General features: G+C 35.9%; 2 protein-coding genes, 1 long non-coding RNA gene and 1 pseudogene across 3 annotated transcripts in view; 1 reads left to right on the forward strand and 3 right to left on the reverse strand.

Annotated features, from left to right (window-relative positions):
* The window catches only part of LOC124436600, a 30,179-nt pseudogene extending 9,898 nt beyond the window's left edge, over positions 1-20,281 (reverse strand).
* The window catches only part of LOC124436604 (cytochrome b5-like), an 83,070-nt gene extending 58,747 nt beyond the window's left edge, over positions 1-24,323 (reverse strand). The window contains exons 1-4 of the mRNA XM_046986578.1: positions 24,093-24,323; positions 22,976-23,012; positions 22,813-22,904; positions 22,335-22,361 (exon numbers count right to left, since the gene is read on the reverse strand). Of these exons, the coding sequence (XP_046842534.1) occupies positions 22,335-22,361; positions 22,813-22,904; positions 22,976-23,012; positions 24,093-24,209 (273 nt within the window). The 5' untranslated portion in view covers positions 24,210-24,323. The remainder of the gene's footprint in view (positions 1-22,334; positions 22,362-22,812; positions 22,905-22,975; positions 23,013-24,092) is intronic.
* Positions 3,456-3,814, forward strand: LOC124436614. Its single transcript, XR_006945408.1, has 2 exons — positions 3,456-3,495; positions 3,639-3,814. It is a non-coding gene; the product is annotated as an uncharacterized LOC124436614 (long non-coding RNA).
* A 62-nt stretch (positions 24,324-24,385) lies between the features above and the next one.
* Positions 24,386-26,899, reverse strand: LOC124436605 (cytochrome b5-like). The gene is made up of 3 exons (XM_046986579.1): positions 26,389-26,899; positions 24,949-24,985; positions 24,386-24,781 (listed from the first exon to the last, which is right to left on the reverse strand). The coding sequence occupies exons 1-3, from the start codon at positions 26,512-26,514 to the stop codon at positions 24,675-24,677; spliced, it is 270 nt and encodes an 89-aa protein (XP_046842535.1). The 5' UTR covers positions 26,515-26,899; the 3' UTR covers positions 24,386-24,674.
* Between the last annotated feature and the right edge of the window lie 358 nt (positions 26,900-27,257).

Here is a 27,257-nt window from a genome sequence, read left to right on the forward strand (position 1 = left end):
TATTCGTTGAAGGAAGATATGTCCATGAAGAACTACTTCCCATTTCGAAACCCTCCACTGATTTAAGTTCTTCACCTTTATCATTATCACCTCCCATGACAACAATTGTATCACCAGTTATAACTGCACAACAATTAAATCTCTTTTTCAACATGGATGGTAAGACTGTAATCTTACCTGTATTACAATGATACATGATAACACTGTTCAAATGTTCTCTTTCATCATTACGACCTCCAAGAAGAAGAACTTGATCTCTCCATTGAACTGTTGCCATATTACACAATGGATGAGGTAATCGAGGCATTTCCTTAAATATAAGAGTCCTTGGATCAAACTCCAAAACACTGGACAAAACTTTGCAATGTTTTTTCTCTCCTCCAAAAATAAGAACTTTACCATCAACAACAAAAGCTCCATGGTAGAAACGTGGTTCAGGCATATGACACAACTCTTTGAAAACATGAGATGTTGTACCAGTAATCTGTACTTCACTGATCAAATCTGATAATTTCCAATCAATTTCTCCTCCAATTAGAAGGATTTGTTGTTTATAAACAACAGTTTGATGACCCCAACATTTATAAGGAAGCTCTGCAGGAAATTTTCTCCATGTCAAAGGAGACTGTTTTAAATTCAATGTCTCCATTGACTTGCTGCTGCCGCCTCCAACAACAAATAAATTATCATTACAAATAAATGATGAAGCACACCAGTGTTATTTTCCATTGATGCAATGTTAAACCATTTCTTCTCCTTCCATGAAAAAATGTCAACACTCTTTAAAGAACCACGTGGGTAACCTCCAGCAACCTAAATATCACTTCTTAATAAATCCATAACTAATTTAACTGGTGATGTCAATGTTGGAGCAAAATGTTCATTTATAGTCATCTTGTCCAAAAGTTCAAACATCATGGTTTTCATTTTTTCCATTTCTTGGGAAGATTCAATCAAATTTTTATACCAAGACTCGACAGCGAATTCCTTGCGCCAGTCCTGTACTGGATTAAATATTTTACCCTCTCCAAGTTCAATACTTGGCCAAGTTGATAAATGATCATGATTCTTGTTGATCCTTAAAATAAACTGATATAAATGATGGTTGAGAAGAATGACAGACTTTATGTTTTCCATTCTTTGGGATTGTTTGAACATCGCTCTCATGCCACCACCGATAAAAACAGAGAACATTTTACGAACACCGTCCAAATTATGCAGTTCTTCTGTATAAGATACACGTAAACGAATGACAATCCCTGATGCTCCGGACATTCAAAAATTTGTGGCATGATCTTAACAATAACGGCAAATATTCTGTCCTCCAAGCTTAAATTTTTGTTGTTGAAAGCTCTTGTTGCTTCTTCACGACATTTTTTAAATCGATCCTTTGCCATTTCAAAATCCTTTGAATGTTGTATTGCACGGGAAAGATCATACCTGGTGGTGATGGCAGTACAAGTTGCCTAAGACTCATCATTATTACTTGCTTCTTCACATTCTCTATCACTTTCTACTTCGTCAATGCTTTTAAAAAGTAGAAAAAATCCTTCGTTCAAGTAGGTCAAACTGGAGGAAAGGTCTATTTTCAAAAGATTATTTAGCATTGATTTGATGTTGTGTAAATCTCGTATGATAAGTTTGCGAAATACTTCATTACCAACGTCACCGTTCTCTAGGCTGTCTGCTGCAGTATCTTGGGCTTTATTCGTACAAAATTGAACTAAATGGAGCAGTAATTTTTCAACAGACATGACGTTTTGATGATTTGTACTCGTAGAGCTTGTGTATAAATCTATTGCGTCTCTGTCGAAAGAAAAAACATTAGTAAAATTAACTGTGTTTGTATGTATACTCGATTCAAATAAAATGTTTATTTCTTTTAAAATTTCAACAAATCATCATAATAACTATTAATATGTTTACAGCAACGATTTACAGCATTTTCCAAAAATCAGATTTTACCGTTGCAAGAAAATTTTTCAAATTACATAGGAAAAAGAAGAAATCGATTGCGAGAGAAAAATAAAGGGAATTTTAAACTACGAAGAAAATCCAAATAAAACTTAATGCTCCTGCTATGTTGTTTATTTAATGATAGTTTACTGGCAAATATTCAAGAGTTACTTTACAACACTTTACATGACACTAAATGACTATTTTCTTGAAAAAACCGCTAAACGCGCGTACTGCATTTTTGTGATTTAGCGATCATTTTTGACAAGCTTTAAACTAAACTGACCGAACGAGATCTTATAAAAACTAGAGCACCATTTCTACAAAATTTCGTAAAAGCACTATTGCTAATGCGCATTTAATATAAACGACAAGTTTTTTGAAAATAGACATGTTTCGACATCTCATGATGCCATCTTCAGTATGAGTGAAATAATAAGTGATACAAGGTTTATATAAAAGTAATATGATACATAAATTACAACAATAAAAAGGAAATACGATTCAATTTTCTGATATTTTTGTTACTTCATTCGATAACTTCCGTTCTTCCTTTGTTCGCTTTTTGATTGCGCTGCGTAATAATCGTTTGCGTATCAAAGGAAGAACGGAAGTTATCAAATGAAGTAACAAAAATATCAGAATATATACGTAATATATTAATCCTAACATGGTTTTGATGCATTTGGCCAAATGCATCTTGGTCAAATCATTGCATATTTCAATAACTAAAAAGTAAAAAAGTCTGTCATTTTCTGCTGAGCAAGAAAATTTTGTGATCTTTCAGAATAAAAAATATCATGCTTGGATTAAATTGGGGGGAGGGGGGGCATAAACCACTCACTACCATTAAATTGTTACAAATCTTGAACACAAATCTCTCCGGACCAAAACCGCATGATTACGATGATTCGAAGTTTCGAACAAAGTCTTGTCCAAGTATTTGATAACACTGATGCCAGGATAACATTGCCGCTTGCCACCAAGGTTAAAGATCTTGAAAACTTGTTACAGAGTCGGAACATAAGCCGAGAAAACACGTTCACGTACGAAAAATACTTCTTACAATGGGTCACGATCAATTTGAAGCACGAACTAGTAAACAGCAAACGAAGCTCAAACCAATGAAATTAAATCAGGTCTGCCGCAAATCGTTAAAAAAATCAAAGAGCTTGCTATTATTCCTAATATATTTGATACTACCATGGAATAATCTTAAATTGCTTTCTTCTTTTGCATATAAACCCAATTTCCAATAGTATTATTATAGTTTCACTTTGCAAGTAGGAACCAAAATGGCGGCTCCTCTCTCGCCCCAGACCGTTTGTCCCAACTCTTATTCTATAGAGGGCTCTGGTATGTACTCGTATGTCAGCCGTATGTACTCGTATGTACTCGTATGTCACTCGTATGTACTCGTATGTACTCGTGTGGTGTTTTAGTCACGATCTATTAATTGAGGTATATACATAGATATATTGAGGTATACATAGATATAGATTAAAGTCAGGCTTAACATCTTTCAAGACCTATGGCAAGGTTACAAGTCCATCCTCCTCTTTGGTAAAAGTTGTAAAAGCAGCAGATAAAGCCCTTCGAGGAAGATTAATTTTTCCATGTTTTTGTATGTATTCAATATCATGTATTTCAATGTGGACAAACAATTATGGGAACTAAAGCAGACGAAATCCGTTTAGTTTGGTAGACAAACGCCTCGAGACAACCAAACGACCAATTTACACAACACTTCGCAAGCGATATTTTCGCCTGTATTCCAATAATAATTGTCTAATATGGCTTCAAAACAATATTAATAACGCTTTGTTTCCAATAAAACTTGATTAGAGGATTTTGAAAACACTGAAACGAAGTAAACTGCAAAAAACAACAATTGCCTAATACTTGCCCTAGGTTTTTTGCCCGGTTCCTGCGCCATCTTGGATTTATCATGAATGTCACGCTGCCGTCTTCAGTCTTATATCACGTCACACTCGTCAGCAATCTAGACCTACTATATCTATGGGTATATAGTTACAAATTACATAGGAGTGTTTTGGATATATGGCGACAAGAGGAAACAAGTTCGTTGCGTTTATTGAGGAATGATTTGGATGGTTGTTAGAGGATGAAGAATTTCTCTTTGAGGCAAAGGTAGCATCTTTTACTAGCGCTGTCGTATATTTTTATTTCTATGTGTATAATGTAAACATACTTCAAATGTCGATGTCTTGTTGTGGATATATATTACCGCATTTCATTCATCGGAAACCAAGTTCTGGGCGGGCTTAGTATTTTCAATGAAAATATAGCGTGAACAAATTTTATTATACTAAAGATAGATTTTATTATACTAAAGATAGATTGTCATAGATTGTATAATTATATGTGTATAATGTAAACATACTTCAAATATCGATGCTAAAGTCGAGTTATTGTTATGAAAATTTCAACTATGTGCAATGTATTCGATCGTGACTAAAACACCACACGAGTACATACGAGTACATACGAGTAACATACGAGTACATACGAGTGATATACGAGTACATACGAGTAACATACAAGTACATACGTTTAACATACGAGTACATACGAGTGACATACGACTATTTTCTGGTCAACAAATGAGAAACACAATTTCTTCAATACATTGATATTTGCGTTTATTTTTCCTTGTATTTGTGTGGACTTTGGGGCAACCATTTGATGGATTTAAATGCTGAAAAGGTATTTTACTTTCATACTACATTCATTTGTATGTTTTAGTTGAATTTGTTATAGATATTTTGTCGATGCGATTTGCCAGTATTTGAGCGCTTTTTGACACACTTTCACCTAGGAAATACATATTTATGATAAAAAATGAAGACACATGTATTCACCCTTCGTTTCTTGTTTTGGTTTAAAGCATGAAATGAATATGACAATTGTCGGAACTTATATAAATAAGTAATAGATAGTTGTTATTTGATACTAGGAACCTATGAAAGAACGGAAATAGGAACTTATGTTAATACTTTATTAGTTGTGACAGTTTGAAAGTCAGGGTCTTCTGTCGCTGGCAATGAAGGTAAAAGCTTGAAATTTTAAGGTTTTCTGTGATGCGGAATAGTTATATTGAGTAAAATTGAGAATTTGTGTCAACTGCGCGTACAGTAGGATAGTATACAGTCCCAAAAAACGAATAGGCAGACGCATAACTGCTTTGTGCTAACGTGCAAAGGAGAAAATTGCTGCAACAATGCTTTAGGGCGAAATAAAATTCTTTCTAAAATCCTTCTTCGCGCGGGAGTCACGAAAAGAAGAAACACGTGAACATGAAACCACTGCTTGTAAGTACGGTGGCCCACAAGGGACACGACTTCTTTATACAAAACTCACGTGAAGTCTTCACTTATTTGTAACCTGATCCATAGAAATAGACCTCCGTAGAAATAGACCTTCTCCGTAGAAATAGACCTTCTCCGTAAAAATAGACCTTCGTAGAAATAGACCTTCTCCGTGGAAATAGACCTTCTTCGTAGAAATTGACGTTCTCCGTAGAAATGGACCTTCTTCGTAGAAATAGACCTTCTCCGTAGAAGTTGACCTTCTCCGTGGAAATAGACCTTCTTCGTAGAAATTGACCTTCTCCGTAGAAATGGACCTTCTTCGTAGAAATAAGCCTTCTCCGTAGAAGTTGACCTTCTCCGTGGAAATAGACCTTCTTCGTAGAAATTGACCTTCTCCGTAGAAATGGACCATCTTCGTAGAAATAGACCTTCTCCGTAGAAATTGACCTTCTCCGTGAAATAGACCTTCTCCGTGGAAATAGACCTTCTCCGTGAAATAGACCTTCTCAGTAGAAATAGACCTTCTCCGTAGAAATGGGCCTTCTTCGTTGAAATCGACCTTCTCCGTAGAAATGGACCTTCTCCGTAGAAATAGACCTTCTCGTGAAATAGACCTTCTCCATGGAAATAGACCTTCTCCGTAGAAATAGACCTTCTCCGTAGAAATAGACCTTCTCCGTAAAAATAGACCTTCGCAGAAATAGACCTTCTCCGTGGAAATAGACCTTCTTCGTAGAAATTGACGTTCTCCGTAGAAATGGACCTTCTTCGTAGAAATAGACCTTCTCCGTAGAAGTTGACCTTCTCCGTGAAATAGACCTTCTTCGTAAATTGACCTTCTCCGTAGAAATGGACCTTCTTCGTAGAAATAAGCCTTCTCCGTAAAGTTGACCTTCTCCGTGAAATAGACCTTCTTCGTAGAAATTGACCTTCTCCGTAGAAATGGACCTTCTTCGTAGAAATAGACCTTCTCCGTAGAAATTGACCTTCTCCGTGGAAATAGACCTTCTCAGTGGAAATAGACATTCTCCGTGGAAATAGACCTTCTCAGTAGAAATAGACCTTCTCCGTAGAAATGGGCCTTCTTCGTTGAAATCGACCTTCTCCGTAGAAATGGACCTTCTCCGTAGAAATAGACCTTCTCCATGGAAATAGACCTTCTCCGTGGAAATAGACCTTCTCCGTAGAAATAGACCTCCGTAGAAATGGGCCTTCTTCGTTGAAATCGACCTTCTCCGTAGAAATGGACCTTCTCCGTAGAAATAGACTTTCTCCGTGGAAATAGACTTTCTCCGTAGAAATGGAGTAGACCTTCTCCGTAGAAATGGGCCTTCTTCGTTGAAATCGACCTTCTCCGTAGAAATGGACCTTCCCGTGAAATGGACCTTCTCCGTGGAAATAGACCTTCTCCGTAGAAATTGACCTTCTCCGTGGAAATAGACCTTCTCCGTAGAAATCGACCTTCTCCGTAGAAATCGACCTTCTCCGTAGAAATAGACCTTCTCCGTAGAAATAGACCTTCTACGTAGAAATGGGCCTTCTTCGTTGAAATCGACCTTCTCCGTAGAAATGGACTTTCTCCGTAGAAATAGACTTTCTCCGTAGAAATGGAGTAGACCTTCTCCGTAAAAATGGGCCTTCTTCGTTGAAATCGACCTTCTCCGTAGAAATGGACCTTCTCCGTAGAAATGGACCTTCTCCGTGGAAATAGACCTCCGTGGAAATCGACCTTCTCCGTAGAAATAGACCTTCTCCGTGGAAATAGACCTTCTCCGTAGAAATCGACCTTCTCCGTAGAAATCGACCTTCTCCGTAGAAATCGACCTTCTCCGTAGAAATAGACCTTCTCCGTAGAAATGGGCCTTCTTCGTTGAAATCGACCTTCTCCGTAGAAATGGACTTTCTCCGTAGAAATAGACTTTCTCCGTAGAAATGGAGTAGACCTTCTCCGTAGAAATGGCCTTCTTCGTTGAAATCGACCTTCTCCGTAGAAATGGACCTTCTCCGTAGAAATTGACCTTCTCCGTAGAAACGGACCTTCTCCGTAGAAATGGACCTTCTCCGTGGAAATAAACCTTCTCCGTGGAAATCGACCTTCTTCGTAGAAATAGACCTTCTCCGTGGAAATAGACCTTCTCCGTGGAAATAGACCTTCTCCGTAGAAAATAGACCTTCTCCGTAAAAATGGACCTTCTTCGTTGAAATCGACCTTCTCCGTAGGAATGGACCTTCTCCGTGGAAATAGACCTTCTCCGTGGAAATAGACCTTCTCCGTAGAAATAGACCTTCTCCGTAGAAATGGGCCTTCTTCGTTGAAATGGACCTTCTCCGTAGAAATGGACCTTCTCCGTAGAAATAGACCTTCTCCGTGGAAATAGACCTTCTCCGTAGAAATAGACCTTCTCCGTGGAAATAGACCTTCTCCGTAGAAATGGCAAATACCGGCTCTAGATGTCAAATATATCAAATTCTAACAATTCAAAATGGTGGCGGAAACCACAAAGTAAAACTTGTATAGCGAAAGTGAGGCCTTTAAATGGCGCGTTTTTGTAGCGAATGTGGCACGGAATTTCCTAATGAGGCATCAAAATACTGTCATAATTGCGGAAAGGAATTTTCAGGTAAATTTAATCATAGTATCATAACAGTGATCACTGATCGGTGGTCTGTGAAGGATTTGATCATACATTATTTCATTATGTGTATGATTCATCCCATGTGTGAGCTATTATATACTTTTGTGATATCGGGGACATATACCAAACATTTAGAAAAATACTTCAATTAATACATGTCTTGCTTTTAATTTGTAGAATTTCCACAATTTCATCTGGGATACAAGTATCATGACATCACCAATTTATTAAGAACATATCAAGGTATTACGATATGTGTCCGCACATTAAAAAGAAAACTACAAAAATTTGAATGAAATGGCAATTTTTTCAGGTTGCGAACAGGAGTAGAATTTTGGAAGATCTTTTTTACATTATACATCAATTATGTTGTATTTGCAACACAGCAGATATACCTTGGAAAGCATTGGAATCCTGCAAGAAATCGAGAAAGAATTTTTAAACATAAACTTCTGCCATTTTGCAATTGCTTCCTTCTTCACTAAATTCAGCTGTCATCCCATCTAACAGCTGATCGGCAGAAGGCAAAAAAAAGAACACTCCGCAACAAATAGTGCCTTCAATTTCATTAAAGGGAAACATGCAGAAACAAGTTGGACATGATGTTTCTGCAGATGACGGAGGAGATTTTTTGTCATCATCATCACTTATATCAATAAAGCTTTTTACTTTTGTTGCTTCCTTTTTCTCCTTATCTTGAGTGACCACCATTTCATTGCAAGTATCAGAAATTTTAGTAAAACTTTCCAGTTGTATAATCTCTGTTTTTTCATTATTTTGAGCATCATAGTCATAGTCATCAGACTCTGAATACGGAAAATCTTGGACTCTGTCCAAATCTATTGTAGTACACAGATAAAAATATTTTTTGAACAGGGTTTTCCTAATTCCTGTTTGTACTCACTCAATACAAACTGTGCTGCACTGCCAGGTAACTTCTGTACAATAAAATGGTCTGGATAGAGAAGAGTGTAGGAAGTATACTTATTGAACTGTCTAAAATGCTTCGAATGTTTATTTATTGCAGCCTTCATTAAGTCAGCTGTATTACATTGAGATGAGACAATTAGGGGTAGTGTTCCTCCCTTCAGCCTTTTTAACCTTTTCCCTTCAGCTTCTACAACACCAACTTGAATTTTAACATCCTCATGTTGTTTTGGTTTCTTACACAATAGAATTTTCTTTGCTCGACTCGCTTGCTTTCTTTTCCGATATTCATTGAATGTTAATGTTGACATCGGTCTACTGGAGTCATTTGGCCACAGCAAACTTGAATTTGAACTGGATGATAATGTTGGCTCATTAATGCTTGGTGTTAAAGGTAGATTTTCTGATTAGAAAAATTTGAAAAGGAAATACTGGTGGTATGTAATGTAAATGCATCAAAGAGAAATGTATGTATAAATGCAAATTAAATTTGCATGTAAAATAAAAATAAATTGTAAGTTTTTCAGAATCTTTTACATAACCACAATAATATTTACGCACAATTAATATTCACAATTCATAATTGATGATTCTATTGATTCATTATAGAAAAAATTGAAGAAGAAACGTTTTATTACCTGCAGATGTTGGTTTCCCGCAGTTGACATTACTTTGCTACCTCATTAGCAGATTTCGTGCCACATTCGCTACAAAAACGCGCCTTTTAAAGGCCTCACTTTCGCTATACAAGTTTCACTCAGTGAACTCGACATTTGAATAACTGGAATGATAACCGAAGCTAAAAATTGAAGCCAAAAAAATATTTGTTGTCATCATTCGTCATCACACGTCAGGCTCTAGTCTCTCGCGTGTTCATTTTAATTTTTTTAAATCATTTGTCCCTTGGTAATAGTAGAGTTCGGATCTTGATCAGAGCGTAAAAATAACGAAATTTTTGGAAGGTTCACGGAAAGTGAATCAAAGTGATAAATCGAGAAGCAAGGTGAGGTGAACTTAGTCGATCTGCTCTTACGCTGCGGTTTTCCTTTAAAACATATCAAAGTCTTTAAGGATATTCAATTACTGATATCGAGATGACAACCATTTAGTATTTCAGCCCTATCAAAATCGATGAAAAATACAATTGCTCTGTAAAAAGTAAAATGCAAGTTATAGACTCAATATTTTTTATGAAACTGGATATCCAAGTTTCTTTTTTCTTCTGAAAAACAGATCTTTAAATTCACTGAAATGACAAAAAAGACAAACACTGTCTGATACCGTTTGAAAATTTACCTTCCGATGTAAGAAAAATTTTTGCTAGAATATTTTCTCGTCATATTTTCTTATTGTATTGTCTTTTTAGCCTACAGTGTAATTTTCAGTTGGCTTTTCCTCGTTACAAGTTGTAAGTCACAACGAACTCACTGTATTAAAGTTTCAGCTGTAAAAAATAACCTTTTGTAAAGAGTTGGCCTCATGTGTTGTTTGTCGTGATGTTGTTTATCGTGATGTTGTTTATATGTTTATGCTTTTGCAATTTGTATTCAAATTTATATTGGCCGTGTATGTTTGGCACTCAGGGGAATGAAACTGACGTACAAACCGCGTGAATATTCGACTTTGAAGGACTGGAACTGACGTACAAACTGCGCAAGAGACTAGGACTTTGGCTTCAATTTTATATTTATAAAATGTGTTGTCGTTATCATTCCAGATATATATACATATATATGGAGTTCACTGGTTTCACTTTGTGGTTTCCGCCGCCATTTTTAATTGTAAGAATTCGATATATTTGACATCTAGAGCCGGTATTTGCCATTTCTACGGAGAAGGTCTATTTCTACGGAGAAGGTCTATTTCTATAGATCAGGTTACAAATAAGTGAAGACTGCAAGTGAGTTTTGTATGAAGAAGTCGTGTCCCTTGTGGGCTACCGTATGTAAGTGCATTTTACTATCTATAGGCATTTCATCACTTTCAAATGATGCAAAAATGGATCGATTTTGGAAAATAATACCGTTTCAGGTATGAAAACATCGGACATAAAATCACAACAAAATCAATAAAAAGGGATTTTTCTCAAGAAACGGTAAACTAGAGTGAAAAACAAAACAAAGCAAATCCTTTGTCACCTTATAATATTACCAAGACCAACATTAATAAAAGATATACACAAATATTCACAACTACATTGATTAATATAATAAATATACTTCTAGCATTCTAGAAAAACCTCAAAAAACAATCCCTTTTCCGGTTCCCTGGACTAATGTGTGAGCAAAAGGAGTGGTAGCATGGGATTGAGAAGGACACTTGTGACTATTGAACTGATATTACATGGGAACACTACCTGTAATACAAAACCCTAATAATTTTTTGAAGCCATGATTATATCCCAGACACGCGTGTGTAGTCAATCACTTTTCTCTCCGTGAGAGAATCTCGAAATACTAAACACGCATGTCTGGGGTGAAATCTTGCGTGTCTGGGGTAAGATTTGGCTTCAATTATTGGCCTCAAGTAGCGTCCATGTTTGTGACACAAACTAGAACGCTAAACTTACCGCCATTTTTGATTTCGCACAGACTAAGAACATACAGAAGTCGCCATCGCCATATTTTATTGAGTTTTTAGAAGTTCTATGATATTATTTTTGAAATATCAATAACCGTTGACGTGATAAATCCCATTCCCATGATGCATGTGTCCATTGGTCAAAGCGTTCTTTCGATGATCACGACAAAACTGCGCGATCCTCTCGCAAGCGACTCGCGCGACCTCCACGGGACATGTGAGGACAACGCGAAAAAAGTTGGGGCATTGAAAACACTGCACAGAAGAAAATAAGAAAAATACTTTGATTAATTTTCTCTACTATGCAACTGTTTCTGCGCTGGCCAAAATAACAAAAGAAGTCTACATTTTAACGAAATGAATAATGATAATGATCTAAAATATAGTGGGCAAGGACCAGACTTGTTTGTTGGATTTTTTATGCACACTTCAACAACCTTCTTGTCATCTTTTAGAGTAGTAAAGTAGAGACATAATGACAGCCATGCAAAGAAACAAGTACAAAACAAAATTCGCCCAAACTTGGCAAAAATAAAAAGACGCTCAAAAGACATAATACGAATCGAAATTTTTCTGGATTTGCATCAAAGTGTTACGGACAAATGTCATGTGTACCTAAATATCGATAAAGGATAGTGCCCAATTATGTACATGGGTGTACCTAACTATCCACTTGGCTATACCTCACTGTACAAAACTATCGACTTAGGTGTACCTAACTATTCACTTCAGTTAAATAAATGTCTACTTGAGATAAGTACAACGACATACATGTTTCATATGAAAATAAGATGAAGTAACATGGATATATGCATGGTTGAACGACAGTGAGGAACTTACCGTTGCTGGCAAAACAAAAACTGATTGTTCGGCCATTAATTTCTGTGTAAAATCAACATCATCTTTCACGTTGTGTAACCTATCAACTTTGATACCGATCTAAAATAAAACCGACACGTTTTAAAGAGATTATGATTAAGATTATGAACGAGCAAAAAGAAAATTGACAAGTTTCTCTTACCAACATATACATAGCACCTTGTGAGCGGACTGGATAAAGTTCTGGCAGCAATGAAAGACTTTCGTAGAATATATTTGATGTTTTCTAAATGACATAATGATAAAATGTGACGAAATTCTTGGTTTTAAATTTTTTAATCAATGATGAGTTGGTTAAGTTCTATATACATTGACGACCTGAAGTTGTTTAACTTATATTTGAAGGACCCCACCTCTCACCAAGAAGTCCGCCATTGTTTTTGAATAGTATGTACTTTACCTTCATAAGATTGAGTGTTTTCTCAAAGAACTGAGTCGGACAATCGGAAAGAATCGTCGGTAGTGCAGCTTGTATCACCGAACATGGACCAACAATAACCTGGCAGAGACGTCGTAAGGCTTGTCTTATCTAAAACACAGTTAAAAAAATAATTAAGTATTTTGCAATTATTGCACTCTTAACATCAATCACCAACAGCCATCGTTTGAAGTTGAGGTAAATGCGTTTCTCTAAAATGTTTATTCTTCCTGAAAGTCTGGAGTAATGGCGAAGCAAGACCTTAACTTTTACTTCTGCCATTCCATTTTTTTAAGAAAATTATACAGTCCAACTTGTCTTACGCGGACTGCCTCGGCGAACGGACTAGCGTCCGCTTAATGGAGGTGTCCGTTTAACAGAGATACTTGTCACCAGTCCTCTCTCCGTTGAAAATAACATAACTGGTAAAATCAACAACGAAACGGTGCAGATATATTTAGAAATGACTTCAGTTAATAATAAAGAAACTGAGAAATATTTTTGGTAATATTTAGTAATATTCAGTAAGTAATAAGTGGCTGAACGAAGATTTTGCTGTAATGTCATCTTTTTTAGACAACGACAAACTACATTTGACATTGACAAGTTATGTTTAATAATTATTGGAAAACAATTTCATGTTTGATATAAGTATTTTATCTTTAATGCACTTGCATTATGAAAAATGTCTTCGTAATTGTTGAGACAGTATGTTTGTGAGTAACATTATGTCTGTAGATAACGTGAAATATTTTGAAAAATTGTTCGTTAAACACAGGTTTTTGTGTTATTGGACAAATTTGGTGTCCGCGTCTGCTCAATAGAGGCTTCATTCTACGAATTATACATGATTTAATTCTGGACTTTACAAAGTGTCTGTTCAATACAGGGCCGCTAAATGCAGGGCCGCTTTATACAGCTTTGACTGTAGTTCATATCTTTAGAAAATTTATTTTTCCCAATTTTTCCAGGAGATAAACACAAAATTTTTGCGTTGGAGTAAAACAGGATGACTTAGCTATTGATCTGGAGTCATAACTATCTCAATACGATGGCGATTAACATGACAACAAAAACAATGATTGTACCGTTGATTTTAAGGAATACCGAAAAAACGTTTTCTTTCAACTTCGACTTTAAACAGCCAAAGCAAAGCAAAGATATAAATTCTTGATGGTATTAATGGAGCCTAGTCCATAACTACAAGCGATATATTTATACCTTAAAACCAAAGGAATCATTTCTGTCGTGAATTACAATCCATCCGATACGCCAGCCTGGCACCAAGAACCTGTCATTGACACACAACGTTTATATGGTTTCCTTAAAATGACGTAATGCAATAGAAATGCGCATGCTCACCTTTTGGCGATGCCACCGACAACTAGAACAGGAACATTCTTTGTTAAACTTCCCATGCTATGGAAAGGCTCTTTGCCGAATGTCTGCAGGAAATAAGAGAAAAAGTTAATTTAGTTCAAGCCTCATTTATTGTTGCCAAGCCTGATCACCTTCTCGGGCAGTACCAATAAAATTTAGAACCCAACCCCCTGCATATCTAACAACCGTGTCGACGTGAGGCAAGGACGCCATCTTGAAAGATGTCGTAACAACCAATCCTAACAAACAGTTAAAAATTAAATCTAGACTACATCAGCGCTTCAACTCTATATCAACTCAGGAAAAGCAGATATTAGTCGTAATATAAACATCCTCAAGTTTCCCACCTTTCAAAATGGCGGCTTGTTTCACTCGTTTTTTAAATTTCGACAGAGTCAGACAACTAGTATGTATATTGAATTCTAGGTCATTGGGGTTTACCAATATTTTGCTATGCAACCTTGTCATGAATCGTACAACCCGCAGGGCTGCACGCCCATTTTATTCAGTTGAATTTTACCCAACTTCGAGATGCACAAATATTTTGAAGCGTTCATGTCTAAGCGAATATTACAATCGTGATGACTTTACATTAGTTGAAACATGAACGTATTAAAAGTCGGTTAAATTTAGGCATCGGAAAGTCAAAATCGTCACGTGACATGCAATTAACGAACACTTACGACATGCGCGTAAACTTCATCACAGAGAACTGGGACGCGGTATTTTTCAGCAACTGTAAGAAAATAAGACCAATATGAATGCACGAAGTTTGTTGGTCAAATCGGCGGAAAAACTTGTACATGTCTTGAGATATTTACTGTTCAAAATTTCTTCCAAATGTTCTCTTTGTACACAGAACCACAGGGATTTGATGGGTTGATAACGACAATAAGCTTTGTTCTCTCGTCAATATGTGAAGCCATATCGTCCAAGTCGGCTTCCCAACCATTTTCAGGCTGAAAATTATGAATAATCATTATTCATTTGAACATAAAGTCCAAAGCAAGACTCGAGGTTAGTTTTAAGAGAATTCTTCGAACTATTGAATCTTTGATTTTAATTAAGTATATATCAAAACAGTCTTTAATCTCCAGTATCATGATTAGAATATAATTAGAACAGTCTTTAATGTTCATTATCATAATTAGAACATAATTAGAACAGTCTTTAATCTCCATAAACATAATTAGAACAGTCTTTATTCTTCATTATCAAAATGAAAACATAATTAGAACAGTCTTTAATCGCCATTAAAAAAATTAGCACACAATAAAATTTAATCGTAAGCAGTAACGTAAACGTAATATCTTTAATTTGCACAAACTTACAAAGAGCTTATAAAATCGTGCTTCAATTCCCCTCGATCCACAGATGCATTTGTAAAGAGAGAAACCAGGTCTTGGAATTAGGATGTTATCACCACGATCAACTAAGGCGTTTAATGCTATCTCGATTGCTCCAGAGCAACCGCTGGCCAATACAACATCCTGTAAAGAAAACAACATAAATATAGAAGTATAGGCGTTTTCATAGAATTTTTCATGTGAAAGGTTCCGACTCTCTCGTTTCTGTAAAAATCGGGTAGAGCTGCTTTTAAGATCTCCTCCCTTGATAGACATAGTACATTTTAAGTAGGTGCATACATTACTCGCGTTCACCACCCCGTATTTTTAATGGTGAGATTAAAACACGTAAATATTAAATGAACTTTCTTCCTTATCGACAACTTATTGAGAGGAGGGAGAGAAGTGTATTCAACACAGATGCTAAGACCCTGTGTAAACTAAAAACCGTTTTTCAAGAATATTATTCATTGCAAATGATTTAATGAGATAAAATGCAAGCAAACAACTACATTTTGCTTGAAAATTGTCAACGAGTTGTATTTTAATGGAATTTAGTGGGATGCCAAAACTTGGGGAGGGCAGAAGGGGATAAAAGTCAGCTTTCTCTGTCTACATAAGAGAGGGAGTCCTTTATGCTGACATAGACATCAATAAAGGTTCGTTTTTCAGAGTTAAGCAGCTTGAAGTAAAATTAGAGACAATGGCTTTAGGGCAACAACAAAACATGTTGACATGAAAAACTCCTAAATACTCTTTGAATATCACTATCAACATGTGTCCCTATAGTTATGGAGCAGGAATATGTATCTCAGCATCCACGATGTATTCAGGTGTTGAAGTGTATTTTGCAACGGCATTTCGTGCCTCTTTGCATCCTACAAAAACAAATACAGATGATTGTATATGACTGGAATAGTGGAACACACACAGGTTGTGTAAAAAAAATTGCAATCCTATATCCAATGCAAATCCCGAACATGAAATTCCTTTAACTTCCGTTCAGCCTCCTAGGGTATGAATTACAGCTGAATCGCGCAAGTTGTAAAAATCTTGTGATTTTGATTGAATTCATTTCAAGGCATCGTCGAAGAACTGGCATATTTTCTCATTTCAAAATGTTGAAGGATTTTATACACCCTTTGTATTACGAAGATAATCAATCTTTTTGAAAAAGCGTTCTTTAAATGGACTTATTTGTTCCGAAAAGTTAAAACAAAGTCTAACAATTGTTATCAAGTAAAAACAAGAATTGGCTTTAGGAAGAAAGATTTAGGAAAAACTATTTTGCACTGTTGTTTAGCTAGAAGATTCTGTTAGGATTAGGGTTAATTCTTATGATCAAAGCTGTCGGTGTAACTAACCATAGGCTGGCTTGTAGTCGTTGTTTTTTCCTGACTTTATTGCGTCACAGAGCGCCTGAACACATTTTTCACTTGGTGGTAGGTTGCCAAAAACTGTGGGATCACCTGGAATATAAAAATATTCTCAACAATGACTCAGTCATGCAAGGTTTTGGAAGGTTAGTTTCATACAAGTTGGCTCCGAAGGTGAGGGGTTGCACCGAACCCAGATAATGCTAATGAAACTTCACATGTTTGTAGATGTAGATCGTCCAGGATAGTAGAGTCCTGAGGAGAACTGTTGATGTTGATGTTGACTGACGTTTCGACAACCTTAGTGATAGTCATCTTCAGAGTCAGGTTCACAAACATGTAACGACATTCCTGTGTTCAAACCATTTACTTTAGAAAGAAAACTTCGTCATCTTTGAACTAATTGTCCAAGATTAAATATTAGTTTCTTTTTCAAAAGGTTTTGACACTTTAGAAAAATACAGTCTACTAGATACCGTCATCCAAAGACCTAGCTGTCACACGGAGATTTAGAAACACAAGCGTAAGGAGCTATCTCTTCTGTGGGGGCAGTAAATTTTTCCCAAACTCACAATGAAGGTTCCACCGTATTTTAGCCCGACTAACGTTAAAAGTTGTCCAAATTTTCAGTCTCCAAACTTTCTTAGAGGGCACCTGCTCCCTTGCTCCCCTCCCCATCATGTACGCCTATGTTTAGAAACTTTGGAAAAAATTTTATCCATTATAGATACCGTCACCAAGAGACCTGACGGGTTTTGTAATTATTTCAAAACGGCAACAATTTATACAGGGCAATAAATAGAATGAAACATTATTTGAAATCCAACGAAGTTTCTTTTTTGTTGAGAAAATACAATCATCCAAAAGAATTGTGAAGTCGCCTGGACGGCGTTCTCGAGGGTTAATGACACTAGAGATAAGTCTGCCACTGAGCGAAGACAGAAATCGCTAATTCAACATTAGCTATGATTTAAACCGCTTATTTCGAATGCTGACACTACGAAATAAAATCTGAAAACTACTCACCAACAGTGAGACGAATCACCTCCAATTGAGGATTTTCCTCTATGTGCATTGTCTCCACAACATTTCTTATAGGATTAAACGTGTTCTGTGCTGTATACGACACTGGGATGTCCCAATCTCTTGGTTCACACCTACTCATTCTACACACTACATACACCAAAAAGAACATGACGTCATTGATATATTTTACGAATAAATTTATTGATTCCAGTGAAGGGGACAAAGTCAGAAGTTAGTGCAACCGATTTTACAAATCTTTACTCTGTAAATTAGCTATTCCAGGACATGTTGGATTTTAACGGCGTTTAGAGCAAAGCCGATATCGGACAAGACACTTGAAAGTTTTTATGTGATGCAACACTTTGAAAGTCATAGCAGAAGCACAGACAAAAGCGTTTTAGTGATATCTGTGATTTGCAGACACTCTGAAAATATGCATGAAAATACAAGAAAAGTCTTTGTAGGACCCAATTCCGGAAGTTACAAAATAGGAGCGTCGAGAAACATGGCGCTCACACAAAAATCACACGAGATGATTTTCTGCATTTCATAGTACTCTGTGTTGGAAGAATATAAGTGTTGCCCTCCAACATTACTTTGTACGTCATGAACAGGATTTTGAAACTCATTGTTCATGAAATCTTTGCATTGATTGTAAACGGTTTATCTTTCCTCTGCCTGGGAGGTTTGAGGTCGAATGTGGTCTGCTATCACAGAGCAACGCGTCGAAACCAACCTTAAATTTACTCCATAAACGTAAATTTTCCAGCAAAATTGCTATTCATGTCTTTAAAAATGAATTACATAATTTCCATTCATTGTTTTTTCAGTGAATGAACACAAAAATATTTTCATCGTAGGAGTAAAAACCGACAGACTCTCCAACGGTTGGTGTGTATCATTCGTGTCGTCGCGAAGCACAATTTTTGCACAATTAAAGTTTTTACGAAGTTAACATTATTGCCACAAAAGGGTGGTTTAAACAAACGTAGCTACAGACATACAAAATCTAAGTTGATCTTGCCATGTCATAATGCCATTGAATTTAAATACCTTTTGAGTGGAGTTGTTTGGCAGCATTTCTGCTGTGGAATCTGATCTTTAAACGCGAGATAATCCGAACAATCCTCTTTAACTAAACTGATTTTCTATCACCGTGAAGAATTAGCTAAAAGAGACTCGTCATATGAAGCTTTGAACGTTCGTGGTTTCAATCTAGACAAGCGTGCAATTGTGGTATGTGGTGCCACGAGGTCAGTCAGACGTTTAAATTATGCTTTTTGAAAGTTTAATCACCGGATGTATTTTAAATACAAGTTAATTGCTCACGTTTAAATATTCATCAACAAAACTAATATAGGCAAACCCATGAAAAAGTGTGTTTTCCCGAAAAATCAGTTGAAAGTGGCAGTTTTTTGGCTTCTGCTGTGCAAACATTTCTGTTTTCATTCACTGTAGGAAGAAAAATGAATGAAATCAGTTTTCTAAAGAAATGAACGCCAATTTTGCTATAAAATTTGCATTGTAGTTGTAAAAGTTCAGGCTGACTTCATCACTGGTAAGAGGCTGTTCTGTGGCAGCAAAATACTTGAAACGTAACTGATTATTCTCAATACTGAACGAAAACCAAGGTAGAAATAGAGATAAGATTTGCATAATATTGAGCCCAAAAAACAAAATTCTGCCACGTTGTTTGTGGTGACTTCGGGGATATTAAAAATATTAATGGCATGCGAATCTCCACTAAACTATTTAATCCTACCGAAACTATGAGTAATTTAGTAAGGTTGAAGTGGTCGACTGTTTTCAACAGAGAAAGTTCCTTAACACAAACGACAGCAAAACAAAATGAAGACAACAAACAAGAGCCGAATTCACGAATAAATTTTTAGTTAGATAACAAAAAGAGTTGTACATCAATTCTACACAAAGTGACGAACAATCTATCGTTACAAACAAAAACCATACACACCTTGTTCCATCGATAATGTTTTACAGAAATGAACAGAAATTAACAATTATAGCAGTTACGTTTCGAAATATCTACGTTCAAACAAAATTTGACAGTTCTTTGCCAAATATTTTCGCACACCTCCGTCTAGCCCATCAACGGCCAAAGAGCAACCAATCAAATCAACGTTGCCACGGAGACATTGCCGGTTCAGCATTAAAGCATAAATATTTAACTGTTTAAAAAGTTGTTACATAACTAAAAAAGGAAGTTTGACGGATATAAGACACTTCTTTCTAATTAAAACGCAAATTCTACCTTTTATTGAATATTGCGTTTTAAAATGGTTTGCCCTCTTGAAAATGTCTAACAAAACACGTGTTCACGGGAGGAGCTACCACACCTACCTTACACCCTCCTCCCTCTCCCTCCCCCGACGATGACGACTTCGTGTTTGGCCAATATCTTCCCTTTAACAAAAAATATCGCCATATTCGTTAAAACCCGGAATAAATTCAAAACTAAGAAGAGTATATCGCCACTTTAATACAAATTATATAAAAGAAGTATCGCTCTCCGGCCCATGGTGCATAGGCCAAAAGCGCTATGTAAGGCGGGATGGTTTGTTGAAATATACAGACGTCATCGTTAATCGTTGTGTAATCAGACGAAATATTCTTAAAGTCAGCTTTTCATTGTCAACAGACATTAAGTTTATCGTGCACACATAATTTGAATCCTTATTCAACTTAAGACTAATTTTCAAGTCGAAAAATGATGAACAAAAGCTTTCACATTTACGGTCGTTTTCATCAACGAACATGTGACTGAACAGAGAAAAGACCCATGGGATTTTTGACCTGGGAATTAATGACCTATAGGATGTTTGACCTAGGCGGTTATCACGCCAGGGATTATTTTCATCGGAGAAGTTATGACCCACGGGGTTTTTTTGACCTGAGTTAACTCATGGGATGTTTGTTCTGGGAATGTAAGACCCATGGGATATTTGGACCAGAGAAATCATAAATCCTAGAATTTTTGACATGGGAAGTAAAGACCTATGGAAGTTCTTGACATGGGAAGTTATGCCTTACCCACAGGTCCCAATTGCACTTAAAATTATCCCCCCCTGAATGCCAACAGAACACACATTCAACCCTTTTCATTGCAACACAAATTAAAAATACTTAAATTTGCATAAAGATTCACTATTTTTCCCTTTATTTTTGATTTACAATGTGATACGGTTAAAAATCATTGCCTACGCCTCAAAGTCTTAACTTGTTGAAGATTTATATGCTGCCACAACAACAATTCCAATGCTGATTGCTGTAGGTATCAACCAAGACAATGCACTATAAAATATCAAAAACAATTTATCACATGAATATAAACAATTCATTTTTCATGTTTACTTTGGCAATTGGTCCCTATGATTATCCTTTCTAATTCCCATGGTAATGCAATGAGCCCCCTCGCTATGTTAAGACAGATACTGCCTACATCCCATGCCAATGCCATGCATCCCCAAGTTATAACTGTTTACTACCCAATGCTAATACTGTATACTCCTCATTATCACCTTCTACTGCCCAGATGGTGAACCTTGAATGTCAATAAGACTAATCCCTCTCAAAAATAACATACTAAAATAGAGACTTTTTCGTGGTGAGATATCTGAAAATAGTTCTAAAGATAGAAAATACCACAGTGAATGGTAAAAGTAATATAATATTTTTAAAAGAACTGTTTTAAGTAAAGAGCACAAGCCAATAGTTCTAAATTAAACAAAATGATGCATTTATTGCTATTGGTTAGTGCTCTTCATAACATTATCCTTCACTTAATGATATTTTAGAACCATTACTTCCAGTGTCCATTACACAAAAGCACTCTTTTTGTTTCTCTCTCTGGCTCCTCCTTGAAATGAGAGATTATGAAAGCTTACATGAGTTAATTTGCTTAAAAACTAAAAAATAACAATATTACAATATGGATGTTCTTTTAAATATCACATATTAGGTAAATGGTTTGAACACTGAAGTATCAATTCATGTTTCTAGATATTGATTGTGCAAGTTAGTGGAGTCCTAAGAAGGACAATTAGTGTGTTCAACAGTCATTCTCAGGACCCACAAGCATGGATGATGTACAAAGACAAATATGTCAGTAGCACACCATTCTCCGACACACTCCCTATGCAAGCTGATTTCAAATGTCTAATATTTCAATATTACATATAAATTTAAGCATCAATTTTACTTTTGCCACAGTGTATAAACAAACAGTAGTCCCACTCTATTGAATTTTTTTGTGTTGCACATATCTTATTATGCATGTGATTAGCATAGTTGCAGCCAGTCAATTGTATTTCCTTATCAATAGGAGCACTTTGGTGGCTAGTTGCAGCCAGTAATCTAATTTAAATATACAGCACAAAGTTGTAGAGTGGAGTGAGACTACTGCTTGTTTTTAAATTGAGCTTTTGCTGATTTGGGTAATGAATGAAGAAGTAGATTTGTACCAGTACAAAATCAGGCGCTCTATCCTCCTAAAAAATAAACATCATCTGATTAGTAAAAGCTTACAGTTGTCATGGTGATGTGTAAGACAGAATGATATGACAATTTCTATATTCTAGCATTTAGCCAAAACAAACCCTGTGGATGAATACTTAGACACCTGGTTCAAAAACAGAGCTTAAAAAATTGTGTTGACACAAAAAATACCACAATAATATCCAGCATGGGCATACAATGGGAGGATGGCACATTTTAAATCTTAAATCACCTAATTTACACAATTTTCCAGCAAATAATGCCTAACTACCTTGACTGCAGCCCCCACCATACATAAAACTTTTTGCCAGCTAGCCTAATTTTTACTCATACAATGCAAATATTTTTGTGTTTAAGAAATGAGAAATAATACTGTTGATCAATTTTCTTTGCAAGTAAAACTGGGTTCGGCTTCACCATTGCACAATGCTATATCAGAATTACCTCAGCTATTTTTCCTATGCAATACTCATTCATCAGCTCTCTTGCATCGTCCGAGTGGCCAACATCTTCGAAGAGTTCTGTTGCATGTGTTCCTTTGTAAGCAAAACAAAATTTTATCAAACGTGCAAATCACAAAATGTTCATTAAGAAATATATATTTTACCTGCTTCCTCTAACAAAACTTCCTCACCGCCTGGATGCTGATCGTTAAAAAAAAGAATCACTTAAGTTGGGATATGTAATTAAAGATGTTGTGTTTTAAGACACGGGGGGGGGCACAGCCTATTGCTAGTACGTTTTACTACTTCATCTTTACATCATGAAATATTATACCAAATGACACTGCCTTCTGAAGAGCTACAAAAGTTGGCACACATTTAACTGCCTCCTTACAAAAAGTGACCAATGATGAATGTAGCTAGGCCAAAAGTCTGTTTGTGCTATGTAAATAATTTGGTGTTCACTAACTTGTAAAAGCAATAGATTTCTAATGAAACAATGCCAATGATCTAAAACTTATTTAAATTAACCAAACTTAAAAGCTGGCTATGCTACTGCCAGGTGACAGTAAATATCTGTTTTACAATCAGAGCAAGTGGCACAGCTTGTCACCTGGTTAGGTGTGTCACCTAAACAGTTTAGTCACTTGAGGAGACCAGTTGATTCTGCATCACGCAGAGAAATATTTTTCTTGTTTCTTCCCCATTACTTTCCTAAATTAGATAGTCTTCTTTATTTTGCAAGCATTTGATGTGAAGATTCATAAAAATGGTGCATGTGAATTACATGTGACATTCATCTTTGCACAGGGAGCCCAGAGCCCATGTTGACATGCTGATAATGTAATAATTTTAGTGTTGGACATTTTAAATGATTTCAATGCGATGTTTTAACAATACCACCTGAATTTACACAAATAAAACAGGGAAAACAGTCCAACCCAGGTTAATACTTGCACCAATCAGGGACTAAATGAAATTGGTTATGCCACAAAATTGAGATAAAAAGCTAAGCGTAGTCATTTTGAGTGAGCTCTGTTTATCTGCCTCCCAAGATATAACTTTGAATGTATGAAAGACATCAATATACTAAGTTTTCCGATGTCAAAATCTTGAAAATATCGACGACTTCAAAGATCACTGTATTCGCTCAATAAATAACACATTATTCAACCAGTTGCAATACATAGCCGGCCATCTTATGCTCTTTAAAGCACCCATTAAAACCTTCTAAAGTAGTAGATAATACATTGGATAGAAGGATACGAGCGAATAACAAACCTCGTCCATAAATTTAGTCACATCATACACTAAATTATGAATGACGAGCCATAAAGATTCCGCGGTATTATGCTTTTGGACCTCAGCTAAGGAATATTCCTTTTTCTCTTTAGACATTTTGGTAAAAATATGATGAAAATAACGCAAATTTAACGTAAACCGTGTTCCCTGTAAGAAGTATGTATCAAATTTACGGCAAATCCTGGCACCTCCACACACCGGGTCCAAGGGTGCTCGTCACTGTCAATTTATACTGTACACTCTGATTGGTCAATAATTATAGAAGACCTTACCCCATTGGCTGAATAACTTTTGTATATTCTTAAATAAATAGTTCTATGGTAAAGAGCATAACTTTAACTTAATTTAAACACACCGTTTATAAAATTCAATTTCAATTAAGTAAAGATTTTCAGAACAGGACATCTCCGCATTGTCTGACATTCCCTGACAAGTTTCAATCAGCTTTACAACGGGGAAATTTCTGCTTAAAATCTGTTCACTCTCGTTTAACCAAGCGACTAATAGTGCAATGGAACCAAATTATTGGAAAGGAACAAGATCAGAAAATGCTGTCAATTTCTAAGAACTGGTATTATTGGAAAATTTGCAAATACAGTAGTCGCTCATCAGTTGCATGGCACTCTCTGAATGTCCAATGCGGTGGAAGTCTTCAGTTGCATCCTCTCCTGTAAAAAAACCAACCAAATAAAAAGAGATCTTACAATTTTGGAAACAGGCGGGAATTTCGGTGTTAAGACATACAAGTGGCAATGTTTCTTCACACAATTAAATAAATAAACAGACATTAGTGACACTATTGCGAGAATTGCAAAAATTGATTCGTAAGACTAACCTCCTTTATTGTATAGCACTAAATCACCACCAGGATGCTGCAAAGGTCAGATACAAATTTCTTTAAAACAAACGTGTTTCGGCATACTTTATGCCATCTTCAGTGCGAAGTGAATAAATATAGGAAGTTTACATGATAATATGTCATAGTGATAAAGTGGAAGTATGGAAGTTATGAATAATTATTTACAGTTGAATAAGGTGTTATAAAATGTTTGTGTTAGGTTTTGTAAAAGAAGGAAAAAAACTACAATGAATAATATCTGATAAGGTATTAAATGCTATTTACAGGTCAAAGATACTGTTAAGATGTTGTATTTGTTTGTTGAGGTTAGGTTTACGTTTTTTATATAAATGGCTTTTTTGAGTGGCGAAAGGAGTGTGAGCGGTGTCTAAGATATGGAAACAGGATTGTGTAATTGCTTTTGCAGTGTGGTGACGAGAGTAAGTGTCTGAATATGTGTGAGTTTTTGTCAGTTTTCGTCTAACACAAACATTTTATCTCAACAAACTTCCTCATGCTATTCCCTTACACGCTCAAACTTCGTATTCGCTGTCGTAGTCGTACTCTAGCTAAAGCTCCCTATTGACTCCCCTCGCACCTGAAGACGGCATAAAGTATGCCGAAACTTGTTTGTTTTAAAGAAATTTGTCACATATTTTAAATGGTCAGACACATTATAAATAATAAAATGTTTGTTACAGACTAACTTTAAATACACAATACTCAATGCGACAATTGAAGAAAATGGCAGAGTTCATTACACGTCACACTACAGAAAAGCATTTGTCGATATCGTTAACGTCCGGTTCACATAATTTAAAATTGTCTGGACGCGTAAAAAAATTGACTTGTCTAAGAGAACAAAAACCATGACCAGCCGACAATTTAAAGAAGTATAGTATAAAACAAATTTTGAAGAAGCAAGACATCTTGAGATTGCAAAATATGAATCAAAACAAGACGAGAAGTAAACTGTAAATTTTCGACTTTATTTCAAAGTAATCCTCAGACAGAATGATGAGGATGACTTTGAAATAAAGTCGAAAATGTACAGTTTACTTCTCGTCTTGTTTTGATTCATATTTTGCAATCTCAAGATGTCTTGCTTCTTCGGAATTTGTTTTATATTAGAGAACAAAAGTGTTTGGTTTTTATTTGTTAAGTAAAGCCCATGCAATAACCTAGAATCCAATCTGTTGTGGATTATGTATCACTTCTTAATACCATCGCAGTCTGTTCTTGATACCAGGTGACCCTGGCTAAAGAAGGCACGTACTTTTTTAACGTAAAACGTTATGTTTTTTTTGTGTTTGAGCCGGGGATATATAGCGTATGTATTGATGTTATCACTTATCACTTATCTTCTCAAGTGTAATCATAAAAAACCGATGCATCGCTTATTTTTTTAAAAACAACACTGTGTCAAGGCGCGCCTACCTCATAAACAAATTCTGAAATATCATCCACTTTGTTGTCGATGACAATCCATAAATCTCCTGGTGAATTGTGCCGAGAAACCTCACAAGACGTAAACACTTTCTTAGGCCGACCTCGTCCGGCCATTTTGCCAGCAGTCGGCTTAGTCTTAAACAAACATCAAGTTGCAAGTAAAAAAATCCATCGTTAACACAATTATTTCGCTAAATATTTACATGTTTATCATAAAATTTACATAACTTCTTTCTCTCCTCAAGTGCTTCTTCCTGAGTCAGGGACAAGATGAAGGGTTTCGTCAGTAATGTCACCTATGTGTGGTGTACGAATTGTTGCAGAGTTTTTTAAACTAAAAATTTCAGCGAATATCGCACGATGAAAGTAAATATTGACTTTTGGAAGTTGATCAAAACTTTGAACATTAGCATTATTCATTACCATAGCCATTGTGATGGTAATGACGATCTATGAGAGTTTTGTAAAGTCATAAACTATAAATAACTTGTAATTTCATGTATTCAAACTTCAAATGCTAAAAATCACTCAGATAAATGATGTTTTAAAGACGACAAGTTACTCAATAAAATTTCTTAAATGGCCAAATTAAGTTTCAATCTGTGTAAATGTATTCGCTCTAAGAAGTTGGAAAGAATTACCGTCTGCCTCGATAATTAACGTGACAAGTAAATTTTCCAGCGAATATTTCAATTTTTAACCAAACTGTATAAGAGATTTACTGCTAGAGGTGCTGAGAATGAAATGCATTCCCTCCCCTTCTCTACAACCTTGACAATCCATCCACCCACTCTATTCTTTTACCCATAAAAAAATCGCAAAAAATCAAAGTATTTCTCTTCGGCAAAATAATCGCT

The sequence above is a fragment of the Xenia sp. Carnegie-2017 genome, unplaced genomic scaffold (genome assembly GCF_021976095.1).
Source record: "Xenia sp. Carnegie-2017 unplaced genomic scaffold, XeniaSp_v1 HiC_scaffold_16, whole genome shotgun sequence".
NCBI lineage: Eukaryota > Metazoa > Cnidaria > Anthozoa > Malacalcyonacea > Xeniidae > Xenia > Xenia sp. Carnegie-2017.